This window comes from Heterodontus francisci, chromosome 7, assembly GCF_036365525.1.
Source record: "Heterodontus francisci isolate sHetFra1 chromosome 7, sHetFra1.hap1, whole genome shotgun sequence".
Lineage (NCBI taxonomy): Eukaryota > Metazoa > Chordata > Chondrichthyes > Heterodontiformes > Heterodontidae > Heterodontus > Heterodontus francisci.
Window position 1 is genome coordinate 52,385,110 of NC_090377.1, and position 17,150 is coordinate 52,402,259.

The 17,150-nt window shown below is 42.3% G+C and overlaps 1 protein-coding gene across 3 annotated transcripts in view; it reads left to right on the forward strand.

Moving 5' to 3' along the window:
• Positions 1–17,150, forward strand: part of LOC137371984 (bile salt export pump-like) — an 82,162-nt gene that overhangs the window by 30,897 nt on the left and 34,115 nt on the right. For all 3 annotated transcript variants that reach the window (XM_068035177.1, XM_068035178.1, XM_068035179.1), the window contains 9 exons: positions 2,285–2,409; positions 2,849–3,023; positions 4,859–4,972; positions 5,077–5,187; positions 9,004–9,129; positions 12,442–12,645; positions 13,765–13,935; positions 16,293–16,494; positions 16,627–16,708. In XM_068035177.1, the coding sequence (XP_067891278.1) occupies positions 2,285–2,409; positions 2,849–3,023; positions 4,859–4,972; positions 5,077–5,187; positions 9,004–9,129; positions 12,442–12,645; positions 13,765–13,935; positions 16,293–16,494; positions 16,627–16,708 (1,310 nt within the window). The remainder of the gene's footprint in view (positions 1–2,284; positions 2,410–2,848; positions 3,024–4,858; positions 4,973–5,076; positions 5,188–9,003; positions 9,130–12,441; positions 12,646–13,764; positions 13,936–16,292; positions 16,495–16,626; positions 16,709–17,150) is intronic.

Sequence of the window (17,150 nt, forward strand, 5' to 3'; positions counted from 1 at the left end):
TTTAAAAGAATGAGAGATGATCTTATTGAAACATATAAAATTCTGAGAGGCCTTGACAGGGTCGATGCTGAGAGGATGTTTCCCCTCATGAGAGAATCTCTAACTAGGGGGGCACAATTTCAAAATAAGGGGCCTCTCATTTAAGATGGAGATGAAGAGTAATTTCTTCTCTCAGAGGGTGTTTTAGGCACACAGATCAGTCATGACCTTAGTGAATGGCAGAGCAGGCTTGAGGGGCCAAATGGCCTACTGCAGCTCCTACTTCTTGTGCCTTTATGTTCTTATAGTGGAATTAGAGCAAATCATAGTTCCTCAATATGGATATATTCAAAGACATGGTGATTGGCATGAGCTGCAATGCACAAAGATGCTACATATATTAACATAATGGTTAATTTATTTTGATGCATTAAAATGGATCTGGTCTAGGCTTTAGCTGCTCTTTTTCAGAAGAAAACCATGAAAATATTGTTGCAGCCATTCAATTAGCTCATTGTAGGTAAAATAGCATAAAATATTTTAAAGTTCATGAATCTTGTTGAAATTATATTGCTAATGGTAATTTTAACATTAGCTCTGGCTTCTGAGATTTTATTCTACTACTGCATAAATTCGTGCTTTTCAATACATCAAAGATACTTTTATTAATCTAGCCATAATACTGCAATATGTTGAGTGCTGAGTTTGGGGACATTTGCAAACTCAAGGGAATACAACTCAAGTTTATGCACTGTTCTCATGATTTAACCCTTTTAGCCCAGGTTTGATTCTGTGCTGTACCCCTTCCTGGGCTGTGGTGCCAAGACTAAATGTGGTGCACCAAAATTATTCTGATCAAGGCTCTGTACAATTAAAGCTTCCTCCCCTTTGTATTCCAGTCTCCTTGAGGTGAAGGCCAAAATTCCATTAGCTGATCTGATAATATTTTGTACTTGTTCATTAGCTTTTAGTAATTCATTTACCTGAACACCCAAATCCCTTTGCTCCTCCACAATTTCTATTCTCTTGCCATTTAGAGAACATTCTGATTTGTCTTTCTTGGAGCCGACATGGATTACCTCATACTTCCCCGCATTGAACTCTCTATGCCACAGCTTTACCTACTTATTTAATCTAAGTTCCTTTGTAACTCCCTGCTCCCATCTACTGAACTTACTGTTGGTTCGACTTTAGTGTCATCTGAAAATTCCCTGTCTGCTACCTCCGAACCAATTTTCAACTTAATGTCCTAAAGTTACTTCCAATTTCATGCAGTCTTATTTTTGAGAATAACTTTATCTTCTGGAAGCCTGTATAGGCAATATGCATTGACACTCTATTCACGTCATCAGAAAATTCAATTGGATTAGTCAGACATGACCTATCCTTCACAAATCCATGATCAGATCATAGTTGTTCAAATCCTCAGTCTCTCTCTATCTCTGATAATAGTTTCTTGTAACTTCCCTACCAATTATGTTAATTTGACAGGTCTGTGGTTTCCTGGTTTCTCCCTCCCTCCTGTCTTACATCATTGCATTTGCAGTCGCATGCGGAATTTGTTGAAAATCACTGAAAATGCAAATGGATTTGCTAACGGTTTCTATGTAGGGCTCATACATTTTTATTTTTCAGGACATTTTAAAGCTGCTAAAAAAAAGTACTCAACTTGCAAAATCCCTTTTGCTACAGCTAGTGCTGAAATTTTTGCAGTTGCGTAGTAATATCAGTAAGAAATAAAGAAAACCTCACAGCTCCAGCGACCCGGGTTCAATTCTGGGTACTGCCTGTGTGGAGTTTGCAAGTTCTCCCTGTGTCTGCGTGGGTTTTCTCCGGGTGCTCCGGTTTCCTCCCACAAGCCAAAAGACTTGCAGGTTGGTAGGTAAATCGGCCATTATAAATTGCCCCTAGTATAGGTAGCTGGTAGGGAAATATAGGGACAGGTGGGGATGTGGTAGGGAACATGGGATTAGTGTAGGATTAGTATAAATGGGTGGTTGATGGTCGGCACAGACTCGGTGGGCCGAAGGGCCTGTTTCAGTGCTGTATCTCTAAACTAAACTAAACTAAACTAAAAATATGAAAGTAGTACATAGATAATATTTAAATAAGGCTTCGAAAGGGACTAGGAATTTGGGTCCATTTCATATCAATTTGATACAGCACTACAGCTCATAGTATCTATTATAATGCAAACAATTGAATATTTAAACTAACTTGTATACTGTTACATGGTTCATTTAAATGTTTTAATAAAGAAAATAATTAGTATACTGGAATAATAGTAACTATAATTATGTTACAGTCTGTCGCAAAACTGACTGGTCTTGGACTAAAGGCTTATGCTAAAGCTGGTGCTGTAGCAGATGAAGTGCTTTCATCCATAAGAACAGTGGCTGCATTCAGTGGTGAGAAAAAAGAGGTGGAAAGGTTAGTTACCATGATAAGGTTTCCCTTTTAATTATTATTTCAGTTATTAATAAACAAGAAAAAAGTGATAAGAAACATACAGTGAAGTATCTATTACAGATTGCAAATCCATAGTCCCAATAATAGATAAGGATTTAGATTTACAAACATAAGAAAGAGTCAGAGATGAGGAAATGCCCCAAGCTCCAGAATGTTTCAACGTTCCTGTTTTGGATATTAGGAAATTTTTAAAAAGTACTGAAAAATAAAATAACTTGCTAGAGAAAGATTTATTCATTCATTTCCTGATGGATCCATATAAAAATAATCACCACTCTCCTACTTCACTGGCACCACACAGCTCTTACATATTTAACAAAAGAATGATATAGAGCATGGATAGAACAAATTGCTTGCATGTATTCTGCAGAATATTTATGTTTCGAAATTTATTATACAGATATGACAAAAACTTGGTGTTCGCTCAACGCTGGGGTGTTAGGAAAGGCATGATAGTGGGATTTTTCACAGGCTACATGTGGATGATAATCTTCTTCTGCTACGCTCTAGCATTCTGGTATGGGTCTCAGCTGGTTATAGAGCAGAATGAATATACACCTGGAGGTCTTTTACAGGTATGTTTAGAGAAAAATATCCAATTATTAGTTGACAATTAATAAAGTCATAATGAATATAAAAGAAAATTTTAGACCGAGACAAATAGGGTAGACCTGGTCGGCCAGGAGTAAAATTAGCTTTGCAGATCAGCTACCTGTTATAAAAAGATGCCTGAATTTAATTTCCTATTGACCATAACTTTTAATACATAGTTTAGAACAAACCTTGTTTCACATTTACTTAAATAAATACAGGATCTGCACCATCATATTGTGCTCGTATAACTGACACCACAAGTGTTTCTGACTCAGAAAATTATGAAATCTTCAATGGGTTATTCCAAATTTAGATTGTGATCTGTTCCACTCAGTCTCCCTCAAAGTGTGATGGCAACTTTCAGATGTCCAGGGTGCCTGCCTGAAACAGGCATTAGGCACCAGAAATATGCGAAACAGGGTCCGAACACTGTCATAGGACCCTGCTCAAAACTCAACATCAACTGGGCAGAGCATACACTGCGGGCTGAATTTTCTGTGTCCCATTTCGGTGGCGGGTGAAAAAAAACAGCCGCATGTCACGGAGCCGCCGCAATCTTCCCTTTGGTGGCTCATTTAAATATCCAGGGTGGGCCGCACCCCACTCCCCGATGATGTGGAGGGGGCTGGTTCTCCGTCCCCGGCAATGGCATCAGCTGCCTGTGCGCAGGCGCTGACGCCATTTTTAAAGGGCTGTCAGCCCTACCGGAAAATTTAAATATTTAAAGGTAAAGTAAATAAAAATAAAAAAACATTCCTTCTGCCCCTCTCCCATTCCCCCAATAACAATTAAGTTAATTATTTGCCCTTTCCTTCCCCAAAACACTTACCCTGTCCATCTGACCCTCCCCCCCACCCAACCAAAACTGCATAAACTTTAAACTCTAACCCTTCCCACCATCCCCTACACCCATGACATTAATTTGACCCCATTTCCCACCCGCCCCCCCTACCCCAGCACTAATAAACTGACCTCCTCACCCCTCCCCACAGTGGCACCTCGTTTTCCTGGATGGGGATCTGAAGGCATGGGAGTGCCAGCCACCGGGCCAAAGATCGCAGCAGGACATAAGGCGGCGACATGAGTGTCACTAATTAATTCACTTCAATTTATTTAAATATGAAAATTGGGGTCCCATGCTGAGCGGCGGGAGGGCCGCCATGAGGCCTCGCCGCTGCTGGTAATATTGGGCCAGGCCCTCCCGGTGTCGGGGTATGTGGCGTAGCAGCCCTCTCCCGGAGGCATCTTCAGGCCCCATCCTGCCGTGGAACCCAATGCCGGGGGGAGAACAAACTCCAGCACTGCGCGTGCTCCTTTGAGTTTTCCTGGTTTACAGTGGTTTAACCAGCATTCTTTCAAGGGACTGCTGGCGGCTGCCCACAAGAAGGTGAGTAATCCTTTTATTCTGTGGTTTAGAAAGTTTCCTCCTGTTGGTTCCACAAAAGTATTGCAGATGGCCTCCACCCAGGACCTACCTATGGTCTGGCTCAGCTTTGGAGCTGACTGAATTTCCTAGTGTCCCAACCTAAGGCCTGATTGGCATCTACAGTTTGGTGGTTTTATGGAGCCCTATTTGCAGCGAGCTTCGGTCCAACATGGTCTGGTGTGTGTTTTAGCCATGACATCCATTTTATGCTGGATTCTGGTGCTACATGAACTTCTCCACCACAGAATTTGCAATGTTCAGCATTTGAATGATTTCTGAAAATAATTTTTCAATAGTAGTTATTTATAGGGATTTATTTCCCTTTTACATAAATATTCTTACATCAAGATTAGATTTAGAATGAGTTTTAAATATTTCATTTTATTTTAGGTGTTCCTGGGAGTACTAGTAGCTGCTATGAATCTTGGTCAGGCTTCACCTTGCTTGGAAACCTTTGCCTCTGGCCGTGCTGCTGCCACAAAGATATTTGAAACTATAAACCGAGTGAGTTGAAATATTATTATTCAAATCACACAACCTAATTCAGAATAAAATGGTGTGAACTCAGCAAACTAGTGTAATAAATTAGCTCTTCTAACTCACCTTAGGAACCTGAGATTGACTGCATGTCAGAGGAAGGATACAAGCTGAATAAAGTAAAAGGTGATATTGAATTCCACAATGTGACCTTCAATTATCCCTCCAGACCAGAAGTCAAGGTATTTAAATGCTTACCAAGACACACTTAGGTTTATTAAAGAAAAGGTTTTTGAAAAAACCTTTTGCTAGTGACAGATGCTCTGCAGTCGTAATGAAATGATTGGCAAATGTAAAAGATTAAAGTAATTAATTGATGTGATGTTAAGTGAAGCCATAAACATTCTTACAGCATGTTGACCCTGAATTTTCTTGCTATTATCTGCATTTATGCCATCATTACACTGTCATTACACTAAAAATGATCGTGGAAACTCATGTTTAGCACATTTCACTGATTATGTGCTATTAATACACTAAAATTAGGTTTCATATTAAAAGGTGAAAATGACAGACTAGAAATGTCCCACTAGTCCATCACTCCTGTCCCATATATTGTGATGCCTCATGCATCATAATACAGATATTCCTGACCCACTCAGAGCCATGTAATCTCCAGGGAAATGTGAGAAAACAAATAAAATCTCAGGACAATTAGACAAGAGGGCCCAGAATATTTCCTTTGGAGCCCCTTTAGGCAATCAAACTAGTCCAGGATATCACATAGACCTTAATTTATATTTAAGGATACTTAGCTCTTGTACAAGGCGATCTCTGCTCCAGCCAGAAACATTTTTTAAATTTCCAAAACATACTTTATTCATAAAAATCTGTAAAAATACATTACAAAATAGTTCCAAACAGCACCAAGTCAAAAAATACAAACAATGCAAAGGAGGTTTCCTTCAATACGGGAGTGAGTTGCCTCACAACCCTTCCATTTCATTTTTCATGCCATATACATTTTACAGCAAATGAAAATTTTCCCGATACAGTTCGAGGGGTTTTCCATGGATCCAGCCCCTCAGTTCACCTTGGTGGGGGGACCTTACACAGTGGTCTTTCCCCATTGAGCCTTTGCTGCGGCTGCCCCAAGCTTTAGTGCGTCCCTCAGCACGTAGTCCTGGACCTTGGAATGTGCCAGTCCGCAACAGTCGGTCATGGACAACTCTTTGCACTGGAAGACCAACAAGTTTCGGGCAGACCAAAGGGCGTCTTTCACCGAGTTGATGGTCCTCCAGCAGCTGTTGATGTTTATCTCGGTGTGCATCCCTGGGAACAGACCGTAGAGCATAGACTTCTGTGTTACGGAGCTGCTTGGGATGAACCTCAACAAAAACCACTGCATCTCTTTCCACACCTGCTTTGCAAAGACACATTCCAGAAGGAGGTGGGCAACCGTCTCTTCCCCACCACAGCCACCTCAAGGGCATTGTGCGGAGGGGGTGAGACTTCGGGTGTTCAGGAAGGATCTGACGGGGAGGGCTCTTCTCACCACCAGCCAAGCTACGTCTTGGTGCTTGTTTGAAAGTTCTGGTGATGAGGCATTCTGCCAAATGACTTTGGCAGTCTGCTCGGGGAACCATCCGACAGGATCCACTATCTCCTTTTCCCGTAGGGCCTTGAGGACATTCTGTGCAGACCACTGCCTGATGGATTGGTGGTCAAAGGTGTTTTTCCACAGAAACTGTTCCATGAAGGATAGGTGCTACAGCACAGTCCAACTGGATGGAGCGTTCCGCGGCAATCTGACCAGGCCCATCCTTCGCAACACTGGGGACAGATAGAACCTCAGCACGTAGTGACTGCTCCAGCCAGAAACAGATCTAGCACTTCCTTAAAGGAAGATGGTGAGCATTCACTGATCCACAGATCTGCTACTTTCAGGGAAAAGAACAGCCACCTCACAGCCAACCTAGTTGTGCCCTTACATAATCTGTAAGTGTGACCCCTGGTCCTCCCTAACTTAATCAGCTGAAATAATAATAATAGCAAATGATTCCTTTAAGCATCTTTCCTATTATTGAAGTTAAGATAATAGGCTTTTGGTTACCCGGTTCTACTTGGAACTAGCCACACCCCCAGCCAAGCTGTAGCAGTACAGCTACAACACTGGCATTTGCCTGACAATGTGAAAAATTACATAGGTATGTCCTCTACACAGAAAGCAGGACAAATCCGATCCGGCCAATTACTGCCCCCATTAGTCTACTCTCAATCACCAGCAAAGTGATGGAAGGTGTTGTCAATAATGCTATCAAGCAGCATTTACACAGCAATAACCTGCTCACCAATGCTCAGTTTGGGTTCCATCAGGAACACTCAGCTCCAGCCCTCATTACAGCCTTGGTCCAAACATGGATAAGAGAGCTGAACTCCAGAGGTAAGGTGAGAGTGACTGCCCTTGACACCAAGGCAGCATTTGACCGAGGATGGCATCACGGAGTCCTAGCAAAACTGAAGTCAATGGGAATCATGGGGAAAACTCTCCGCTGATTGGAGTCGTAACTAGCACAAAGGAAGACGATTGTGGTTGTTGGAAGTCAATCATCTCAGCTCCAGAACATCACTGCAGGGGTTCCTCAGGTTAGTGTGCTAGGCCCAACCATCTTCAGCTGCTTCATCAATGACCTTCCCTCCATCGTAAAGTCAGAAGTGTGGATGTTCGCTAATGATTATACAATGTTCAGCACCATTCGCAACTCCTCAGATACTGAAGCAGTCCATGTTCATATGCAGCAAGACCTGGAGAGCATTCAGGCTTGGGCTGATAAGTGGCAAGTAACATTCACACCACACAAGTGCCAGGCAATGACTATCTCAAACAAGAGAAAATCCAACCATCTCCCCTTGATGTTCAATGGCATTACCATCACTGAGTCCCCCACGATCAACATCCTGGGCGTTACCATTGATCAGAAACTGAACTGGAGCAGCCACATAAATGCTGTGGCTACATTAGCAGGTCAGAGGCTGGAAAATCTGCTCTGAGTAACTCAGCTCCTGACTCCCCAATGCCTATCCACTATCTACAAGGTATAAGTCAGGAGTGTGATGGAATATTCTCCACTTGCCTGGATGAGTGCAGCTCCAACGACATTCAAGAAGCTCGACATCATCCAAGACAAAGCAGCCCACTTGATCAGCACTGCATCCACCACCTTAAACACTCACCCCCACACACAGTGGCAGAAGTGTATACCATCTACAAGATACACTGCAGCAATTCGCTAAGCCTCCTTCGACAGAACCTTCAAAGCCCGTGACCTCTACCGCCTAGAAAGACAAGGGCAGCAGATGCATGGGAACACCACCACCTGCAAGTTCCCCTCCAAGCCACACAGCATCCTGACTTGGAACTATATCACCATTCCTTCACTGTTGCTGGGTCAGAAATCTGGAACTCCCTCCCTAACAGCACTGTGGGTGTACCTACGCCACATGGACGGCAGCGGTTCAAGAAGGCAGCTCACCACCACCTTTTCAATGGCAATTAGGGATATGCAACAAATGCTGGCCTTGCCAGCAATGCTCACATTGAAAGAATTTTTTAAAAAGCCTGTATGGACAAGTAACTGCTCTCAATACCATTCACAAGCCAGCCAGCAGGTGTATGACAGCACCTCTGATTTTGCTTGTTACAACCATTAGCACTCCCTTTGCCTTTTATTCTGTGACATTTCTGTCATTTAGTCTCTCCTGACCTCCACTGTATCACATACCTTCCCTTTTGTTCTTCTTCCCCCAACCGCCCCCCCCCCCCCCCCCCCCGCCCACCCCACCGTTACATGCTCAAAACCTATTACATCTCTAACTTTTGCCAGTTCTGATGAAAGGTCACTGACCTGAAACGTTAACTCTGCTTCTCTCTCCACAGATGTTGCCAGACCTGCTGAGTATTTCCAGCATTTCTATTTTTATAACTAATATGACTCATCTGGTTTATAACTTGCTTTTAATTCAGCTTTATGAAGTTATCTTGTGTATACATTTCACAGATTCTTGATCGACTCAATATGGTGATTAAAGCTGGTGAAACATCAGCCTTTGTTGGGCCAAGCGGGTCTGGTAAAAGCACAGCAGTGCAGCTCATTCAGAGATTCTATGATCCTAAACAAGGAATGGTATGCTTTCAAATTGTTTACAAATATTATAAATAAATACTTATGCAATTGTATAATTGCCTGCCTTTAATTATATGAAGCAACTTTCATATTGCTTACAGTCATAGTCACTTGGAATATTATAAGCTGCAGCACACACCATTACTTTCTCAGCTGTAATTGCTCACTTTCTATTCACGCCGACAATATTCAGTATGCGTTTAAAAACAATGTCCTTACCTCAGGTTACTAATTTATTGATCAAGTCCCTGGTCTTGATTTTACTCTGAGGTTGATCTCCACTCTAGATGTGCCAATGCAGCATTTCCAGTCACATGTGTAACCCAATTATGGCCCTGTTGCCTTTCCTGGGTTGGGGGTCATTATCATTTGTAGATCAAGTTCCCAGACCAGCAGTAGAAGAACTAAGAGCAGCTAACTGAGACCAAAGAGGCTTGCCTGGGGGTATGCTGCAAGGCACAGAGCCTCCAAGTTTTTAGACTTCTCAAAAGAGGTTTTATTGGCCCAAATAAGGGAAAGGGAAAGCAGTTATTTGGCACCAAGAGAGGGAGGCCCAACAAAGGAATGGCTTAAATACAGTGCAAGAAGATAGCTTAGCCAATCCATGAATCCTGTGTCACAATTACATGCTGAAAAAAATTGCATAACCTCCCCAGACTAACCAAGGTAAGAGAAGATAGTTGCAGTGTGAGAAGTATGTTTCACATTTGGAGCCATCTTACTTTTACTGTGATGAACACCAACTGCAAATTACTGGAAACATCCTTTTCAAATAAGTCTGCATTCACTTAACAAAACATGCAGACAAGCAGTAAAAGCTTCATAAATATGTGCAGTTGTCCTTTCCTGCACAGAACTTGAGCACACAATCTAAGCAATTGAGTACAGTACTGAGGAAATGTTGCATTATTTCAGGTGAAACATTAAAGCGAGGCGTTGTGTACCTGCTCAGATGGATGTAAAAGATTCCATGGTACCTTCCTCAAATAAGAGTAGAAAATTTCCTGGTGTCCTGACTAACTTTCATCCCTGAATCAATAAAGCAAAATTAGCTAGTCATTCATCTCATTGTGGGACCATGTTGTGCACAAATTGCCTGCTCTCTTCTTCTCCTTCTTCTTTGGCCTCCTTGTCTTGAGAGACAATGGGTAAGCGCCTGGAGGTGGTCAGTGGTTTGTGAAGCAGCGCCTGGAGTGACTATAAAGGCCAATTCTAGAGTGACAGACTCTTCCACAGGTGCTGCAGATAAAATTGGTTGTTGGGGCTGTTACACAGTTGGCTCTCCCCTTGCGCTTCTTTCTTTTTTCCTGCCAACTGCTAAGTCTCTTCGACTCGCCACTCTTTAGCTCGCCTTTATGGTTGTCCGCCAACTCTGGCAATCACAGGCAACTGACTCCCATGAATTGTGTTTACCTAATTAACAACATTTTTTTTTGTTATTCATTCAGGGGATGTGGGAGTTGCTGGCCGGCACTTATTGCCAATCCCTAATTGCCCTTGAGAAGGTGGTGGTGAGCTGCCTTCTTGAACCACTGCAGACCTTGGGATGTAGGTACACAGTGCTGTTAGGAAGGGAGTTCCAGGATCTTGACCCAGCAACAGTGAAGGAACGGCGATATAGTTCCAAGTCAGGATGGTGTGTGGCTTGCAGGGGAACTTGCAGGTGGTGGTGTTCTTATGCATCTGCTGCCCTTCTCCTTCTAGGTGGTATAGGTCGCAGGTTTGGAAGGTGCTGTCGAAGGAGCCTTAGTGAGTTGCTGCAGTGCATCTTGTAGATGGCACACACTGCTGCAACTGTGCGTCGGTGGTGGAGGGAGTGAATGATTGTGGATGGGGTGTCAATCAAGCAGCTGCTTTGTCCTGGATGGTGTTGAGCTTCTTGAGTGTTGTTGGAGCTGCACCCATCCAGGCAAGTAGAGTGTATTCCATCACACTGCTGACTTGTGCCTTGTAGATGGTGGCAGGCATTGTGGAGGCAGGAGGTGATGAGCTCCTCGCCACAGGATTCCTAGCCTCTGACCTGCTCTTGTAGCCACTGCATTTATGTGGCTACTCCAGTTCAGTTTTTGATCAACAGTGATGCCCAGGATGTTGATAGTGGGGGACTCAGTAATGGTAATGCCATTGAATGTCAAGAGGAGATGATTAGATTCTCTCTTGTTTGATATGGTCATTGCCTGGCACTTGTGTGACATGAGTGTTACTTGCCACTTATCAACCCAAGCCTGGATGTTCTCCAGGTCTTTCTGCATATGGACATGGGCTGCTTCAGTATCTGAGGAGTCACGAATGGGGCTGAACATTGTGCAATCATCAGCGAACATCCCCACTTCTGACCTTACGATGGAGTAGACTGATGGGGCGGTAATTGGTTGGGTTGGACTTGTCCTGCTTTTTGTGCACAGGATGTACCTGGGCAATTTTCCACATTGCCGGGTAGATGCCAGTGTTATAGCTGTACTTGAACAGCTTTGCGAGGGGCACAGCTTGTTCTGGAGCACATCTTCAGTACTATTGGTCGGAATGTTGTCAAGGCCCATAGCCTTTGCAGTATCCATTGCTTTCAGCCGTTTCTTGATATCACATGGAGTGAATCCGATTGGCTGAAGACTGGCATCTGTGATGCTGGGGACCTCAGGAGGAGGCCGAGATGGATCATCCACTCGGCACTTCTTGCTGAAGATGGATGCAAATGCTTCAGCCTCATCTTTTCCACTGATGTGCTGGGCTCCTCCATCGTAGAGAATTGGGGATGTTTGTGGAATCTCCTCCTCCTGTCAGTTTAATTGTCCACCACCACTCACAACTGGATGTAACAGGACTGCAGAGCTTAGATCTCATCCATTAGTTGTGGGATCGCTTAGCCCTATTTATTGCATGCTGCTTCTGGTGTTTGCCATACAAGTAGTCCTGTGTTGTAGCTTTGCCAGGCTCATACCTCATACTCAAAAGTAATGCATTGGCTATGAAGTTCCTGAAGGTGGGAAAGGTGCTGTCGTAAATGCAAGTTTGTTTTTGTATAAAGCAATATATAGTTAATGAATTACCAGATGTGAGGAGAGGAAGCAGGTCACAAATTAGTTTGGGTTTGTACTTGCATTGTGCACCTATTAGTCAAAATGAATATTTAAAACTGTGTCTATGTTTATGATTCAAGTTAGACCATATCATATTCCATATAGTCAATATTTCTTTAAAAAATTAATATTTTATAGGTCATATTTGAAATAATATATATATTGCATCAAATTAACTTGTTTAATACAGAATGATTCAGATATATTGTGTTATAAATTTGATTTGTTCTTGCAGATCACTCTGGATGGCCATGATATCCGCTCTCTGAATATTCAATGGCTGCGTTCTTTGATTGGAATCGTTGAACAGGAGCCTGTCTTGTTTGCCACCACCATCGAAGAGAATATTCGCTATGGTTGTGACAATTTGACAAAGGATCAGATTATCAGTGCAGCCAAGGAAGCCAATGCATACAACTTCATTATGGATCTGCCAGAGGTACCATCTAACTATCACTATTCTCGTGCGACTAGAGTAGATATTATCCAAATAGTGCAGTAGCTCAATGGAACAGGTTCCCAGGCAATGTAATTAATGCTACCTTAATTAACCTCTTTAGTTTAGAATTGTAAAGGAGCAAGTATATATAGAAATGATCAAATACTGTAATGAACATAATAATCCAAAATAAAAATGGTGCAGAAAAATAAAATCGATATTTAATAGGATCACCAATCATTTGTACTTCTATTTCAGTGTTACTTTTTCATAAGTTAGATTTGCAGGATATTATCACTGCACCGACATGATGCAGTCAGAAGCTTGTTATTCTAATCTCCTCCATAAGAGGGACACATTAGATTATTTTTGCAAATATCCTGAACGTCAGTGTTATTATTATACTGTAGTACATGTTCTGTAATATAGAAATTGAAGAAAAATATACTTGTAATCATTTAAACTATGTGAATGACTTTTTATTAAATGCTACAAAATATTTTAAGAATAGTATATTATTCCTTGTATTAGGTTCTTTGTATCTTTTTAGCAATAGCCAAGATATCTTTGCAGCCACAGAGTATTTGAATGATGTGCCATGCTCTGAAAACAAATACCTGTTTTAGTTAAATTTAGTTATTGTTGAATATTTTGTATTCTTACAAATGTCGGATGGTACGATTGGGAATGGGATAATTTTTCACTTTTTGACACATAGTCTTGATGTTAAACACTCAACTTCAGATACAATAGTCTAGGAGTAGAGTGATGTTCCTTATGCTTTGCCCTAACAAAGAAACTGAGTGCCAGCCCCCAAAAAGCAACCCTACTGCACTATTGTGCCATTTTTCACATTCCCCACACTGATAGTTAATTAGCAGTTTTGAGCTGTGCACCACACCTACATAGAACTGAGTTAACTCTAACTCACTTTATATTGAATTCTTACAGTTGTCAGATAGATAGATAGATTTTCTGTTCATCTGTCTATGCAAAATTGAAGCCTAGGTTACAAAGAAAGAATTGATAGTATGCTAACTCACTGCACCTACCAATCCTATAAATATCCTTTTTATATTTTTCTAACTCTACTTTCTCATTCATATTCAAATTTTTCAGAAATTTAACACCCTTGTAGGCGAAGGTGGAGGTCAAATGAGTGGAGGACAAAAGCAACGTATTGCCATTGCTCGAGCTCTTGTGAGAAATCCCAAAATTCTGCTGCTGGACATGGCAACTTCAGCCCTAGACAACGAGAGTGAGGCGGTTGTTCAACATGCATTGGACAAGGTGTGTTTTCATTACAAAGATTCAGAAAATCATTGAGAAATATCTCCTCTGAAACCTCCTTCAGCTTTACAACCTCCCAGAGTCTCCATTCTTGTGATTCTGGGCTTTAGACCATCCTTCCCCACCTCCTCCCCTCCCTTCATCCTATCATTGGTGGCTGTGCCTTCATCTGCCGAGGCAACTTATCTCTTTGACCAAGTTTTTGGTCGACCTTCTTCATCATTCATTCCTTGGCTTCATGTCCTTTTATCTTTACAACTTTGAGAAGCGCCTTTTGACATTTTTCTACTTAAAGATGCTGCATAAAAGGATTATTGTTGTTGCCCTATCAATTTCTCTGCCCCCGTCACTCACTCTAGCCTGTCCCCCTCTGAACTTGCTGCACTCTGTTCTCTCAGGTCTAACCCCGACATTGTCATCAAACCTTCAGACAAGGTTGGTGCTGTTGTTGTCTGGCATACCAACCTTTACCTTGCAGAGGTTCAGCACCAACTCTCAGACACTCCTTCCTACTTCCCCCTGGATCATGACCCCACCACAGAAATCAACTGTCCACAGGACTGTCACTGACCTCATCTCCTCCAGAGATCTTCCCTCTACAGCTTCCAACCTTATAGTCCCGCAACCCCAGACAGCCCGCTTCTACCTTCTTCCCAAAATTCACAAACGGGATTGTCCTGGAAGATCCATTGTTTCAGCCTGTTCCTGCTCCACTGACCTTATTTCTTCCTAACTTGACTCTATCTTTTCTCCCCTGGTCCAGTCTCTTCCCACCTACATCCATGACTCTTCTGACACCCTATGTCATTTTGACAATTTCCAGTTTCCCGTCCCCAACCGCCTCCTCTTCACTACGGACGTCCAATCTCTCTACACCTTCATCTCCCACTAGGATGGTTTGAGGGCTCTCCACTTCTTCCTTGAACAGAGGCCCAACCAGTCCCCATCCACCACCACCCTCCTCCGCCTGGCTGAACTTGTTCTCACATTGAACAACTTTTCCTTCAGCACCACTCACTTCCTTCAAGTAAAAGGTGTTGCTATGGGTACCTGCATGGATCCTGGTTTTGCCTGTCTTTTTGTGGGATATGTCAAGCATTCCTTGTTCCAGTCCTACTCAGGCACCCTCCCCCAATTCTTTTTCCGGTACATTGATGACTGTAGCGGTGCCGTTTCCTGCTCCTGCCTTGAACTGGAAAACTTTATCAACTTTGCTTCCAATTTCCACCCTTCTCTCACCCCTACATGGTCCACCTCCGACACGTCCCATCCCTTCCTTGACTTCTCTGTCTCCATCTCTGGGGATAGGCTGTCTGCTAACATTCATTATAAGCCCACCAACTCCCACAGCTGCCTCGACTACACTTCTTCACACCCTGCCTCCTGTAAGGACTCCATTCCATTCTCCCAGTTTCTCCATCTCTAACACGTCTGCTCTGATGATGCAACCTTCCACGACAGCACTTCTGATATGTCTTCCTTTATCCTCAACTGAGGATTCCCCCACACTGTGGTTGACAGGGCCCTCAACCGTGTCCGGCCCATTTCCTGCACCTCCACCCTCACCCCTTCCCTTCCTTCCCAGAACCACAACAGGGTTCCCCTTGTCCTCACTTTCCACCCCACCAGCCTCCACATCCAAAGGATCATCCTCCGTCATTTCCGCCATGTCCAGCGTGATGCCACTACCAAACACATCTTCCCCTCCCCTCCTGCCCCCTGTCAGCATTCCGAAGGGATCGTTCCCTCTGCGACACCCTGGTCCACTCCTCCATTACCCTCAACACCTCATCCTCTTCCCACGTCACCTTCCCATGCAATCGCAGGAAGTGTAATAGTTGCCCTTTTGCCACCTCTCTCCTCACTATCCAAAGCTAATGCTTTGTCTTTCAACACACCGTTAACGCACCGTTTGCCTTTTCTCCATGACCTTTTGGTCAGTTATTCTCTATGACCCTGTCCTATCAATACCTTCCCTTTTTTTAATCTCTTGCACCACCCTCACTTTGTTTGCGTAAAATCTATTACATTTATAACCTTTGCCAGTTCTGATGAAGGGTCACTGACCTGAAACATTAACTCTGCTTCTCTCCACAGATGCTGCCAGACCTGCTGAGTATTTCCAGCATTTCTTGTTTTTATTTCAAATTTCCAGCATCTGCAGTATTTTGCTTTTATGTTATTGTTGTTAGTGTTGTTCTTATTGTTGAATTGAATTATGCTTTGCCACTCACTACCAGCTATTTGTTATCCTATATAATTTAATTAATGAAGTAAATAATTATATTTAATTATCATTTTGAAAGAAAATAAATTCAGAATTTCTGAAAACATGTTGAAATTATTTTTGTGCAAAGGTTCGGTTGGGTCGAACAACAATCTCCATCGCTCATCGTTTATCCACAGTAAGAAATGCTGATGTGATCATTGGGTTTGAACATGGAAGAGCTGTAGAAAGGGGAAAACATGCAGAACTACTTGAAAGAAAAGGGGTTTATTTCACTTTGGTAACCCTACAAAGCCAGGGAGATAGAGCTCTCAATGAAAAGGCAAGACAAAGTAAGAAACTTTAAATTTTTTTGTGAAGCAATCTGTTTATTCAAACTGTTTAAAACAAAAAACTCATCAATTAATTGTATATCGAATTGCAGAAATGTTTTCGGTTACTTTCCATGTTTATTCATTTCTCAGTGGCAGCAAACTATACAATTAAAGAACCAACAATTGAAAAGCAACAGTCTTTCAGAAGAGGGAGCTATCAAGCAAGTTTACGGTAGGAAACAAATATTGTACCACAGATACCTTTGACCAAGATCTGACCTTATTATTAAGCAAATGTACAATGAGGGAAGGCTATTGCCAGTATCCAATAACACAATTTAAAAGGAGCTACACTGCCATTTAAGGAGCACATTATGTTTGTTCGAAATAAGAACAAAATGCTAGAAATACTCAGCAGGTCAGGTAGCATCTGTGGAGAGAGAAACAGAGTTAACATTTGACCCATTTAAAGACTGTCTGTCTGTCAAGAATAATTTCACCCAGATAGATGATTTGGTTTAACTCTAATGCACTTTTGTACCTAGTTGGTATTTAATCTTGTTTAGTTTAAACAATGATAGGCAGCTTAATCTGATGAAATTCTTCAAATTTTAGTAATGTTAAAGGGCAATGATAATCACAAATAAACAAATCTTTTCTTTCCTTAATACTTT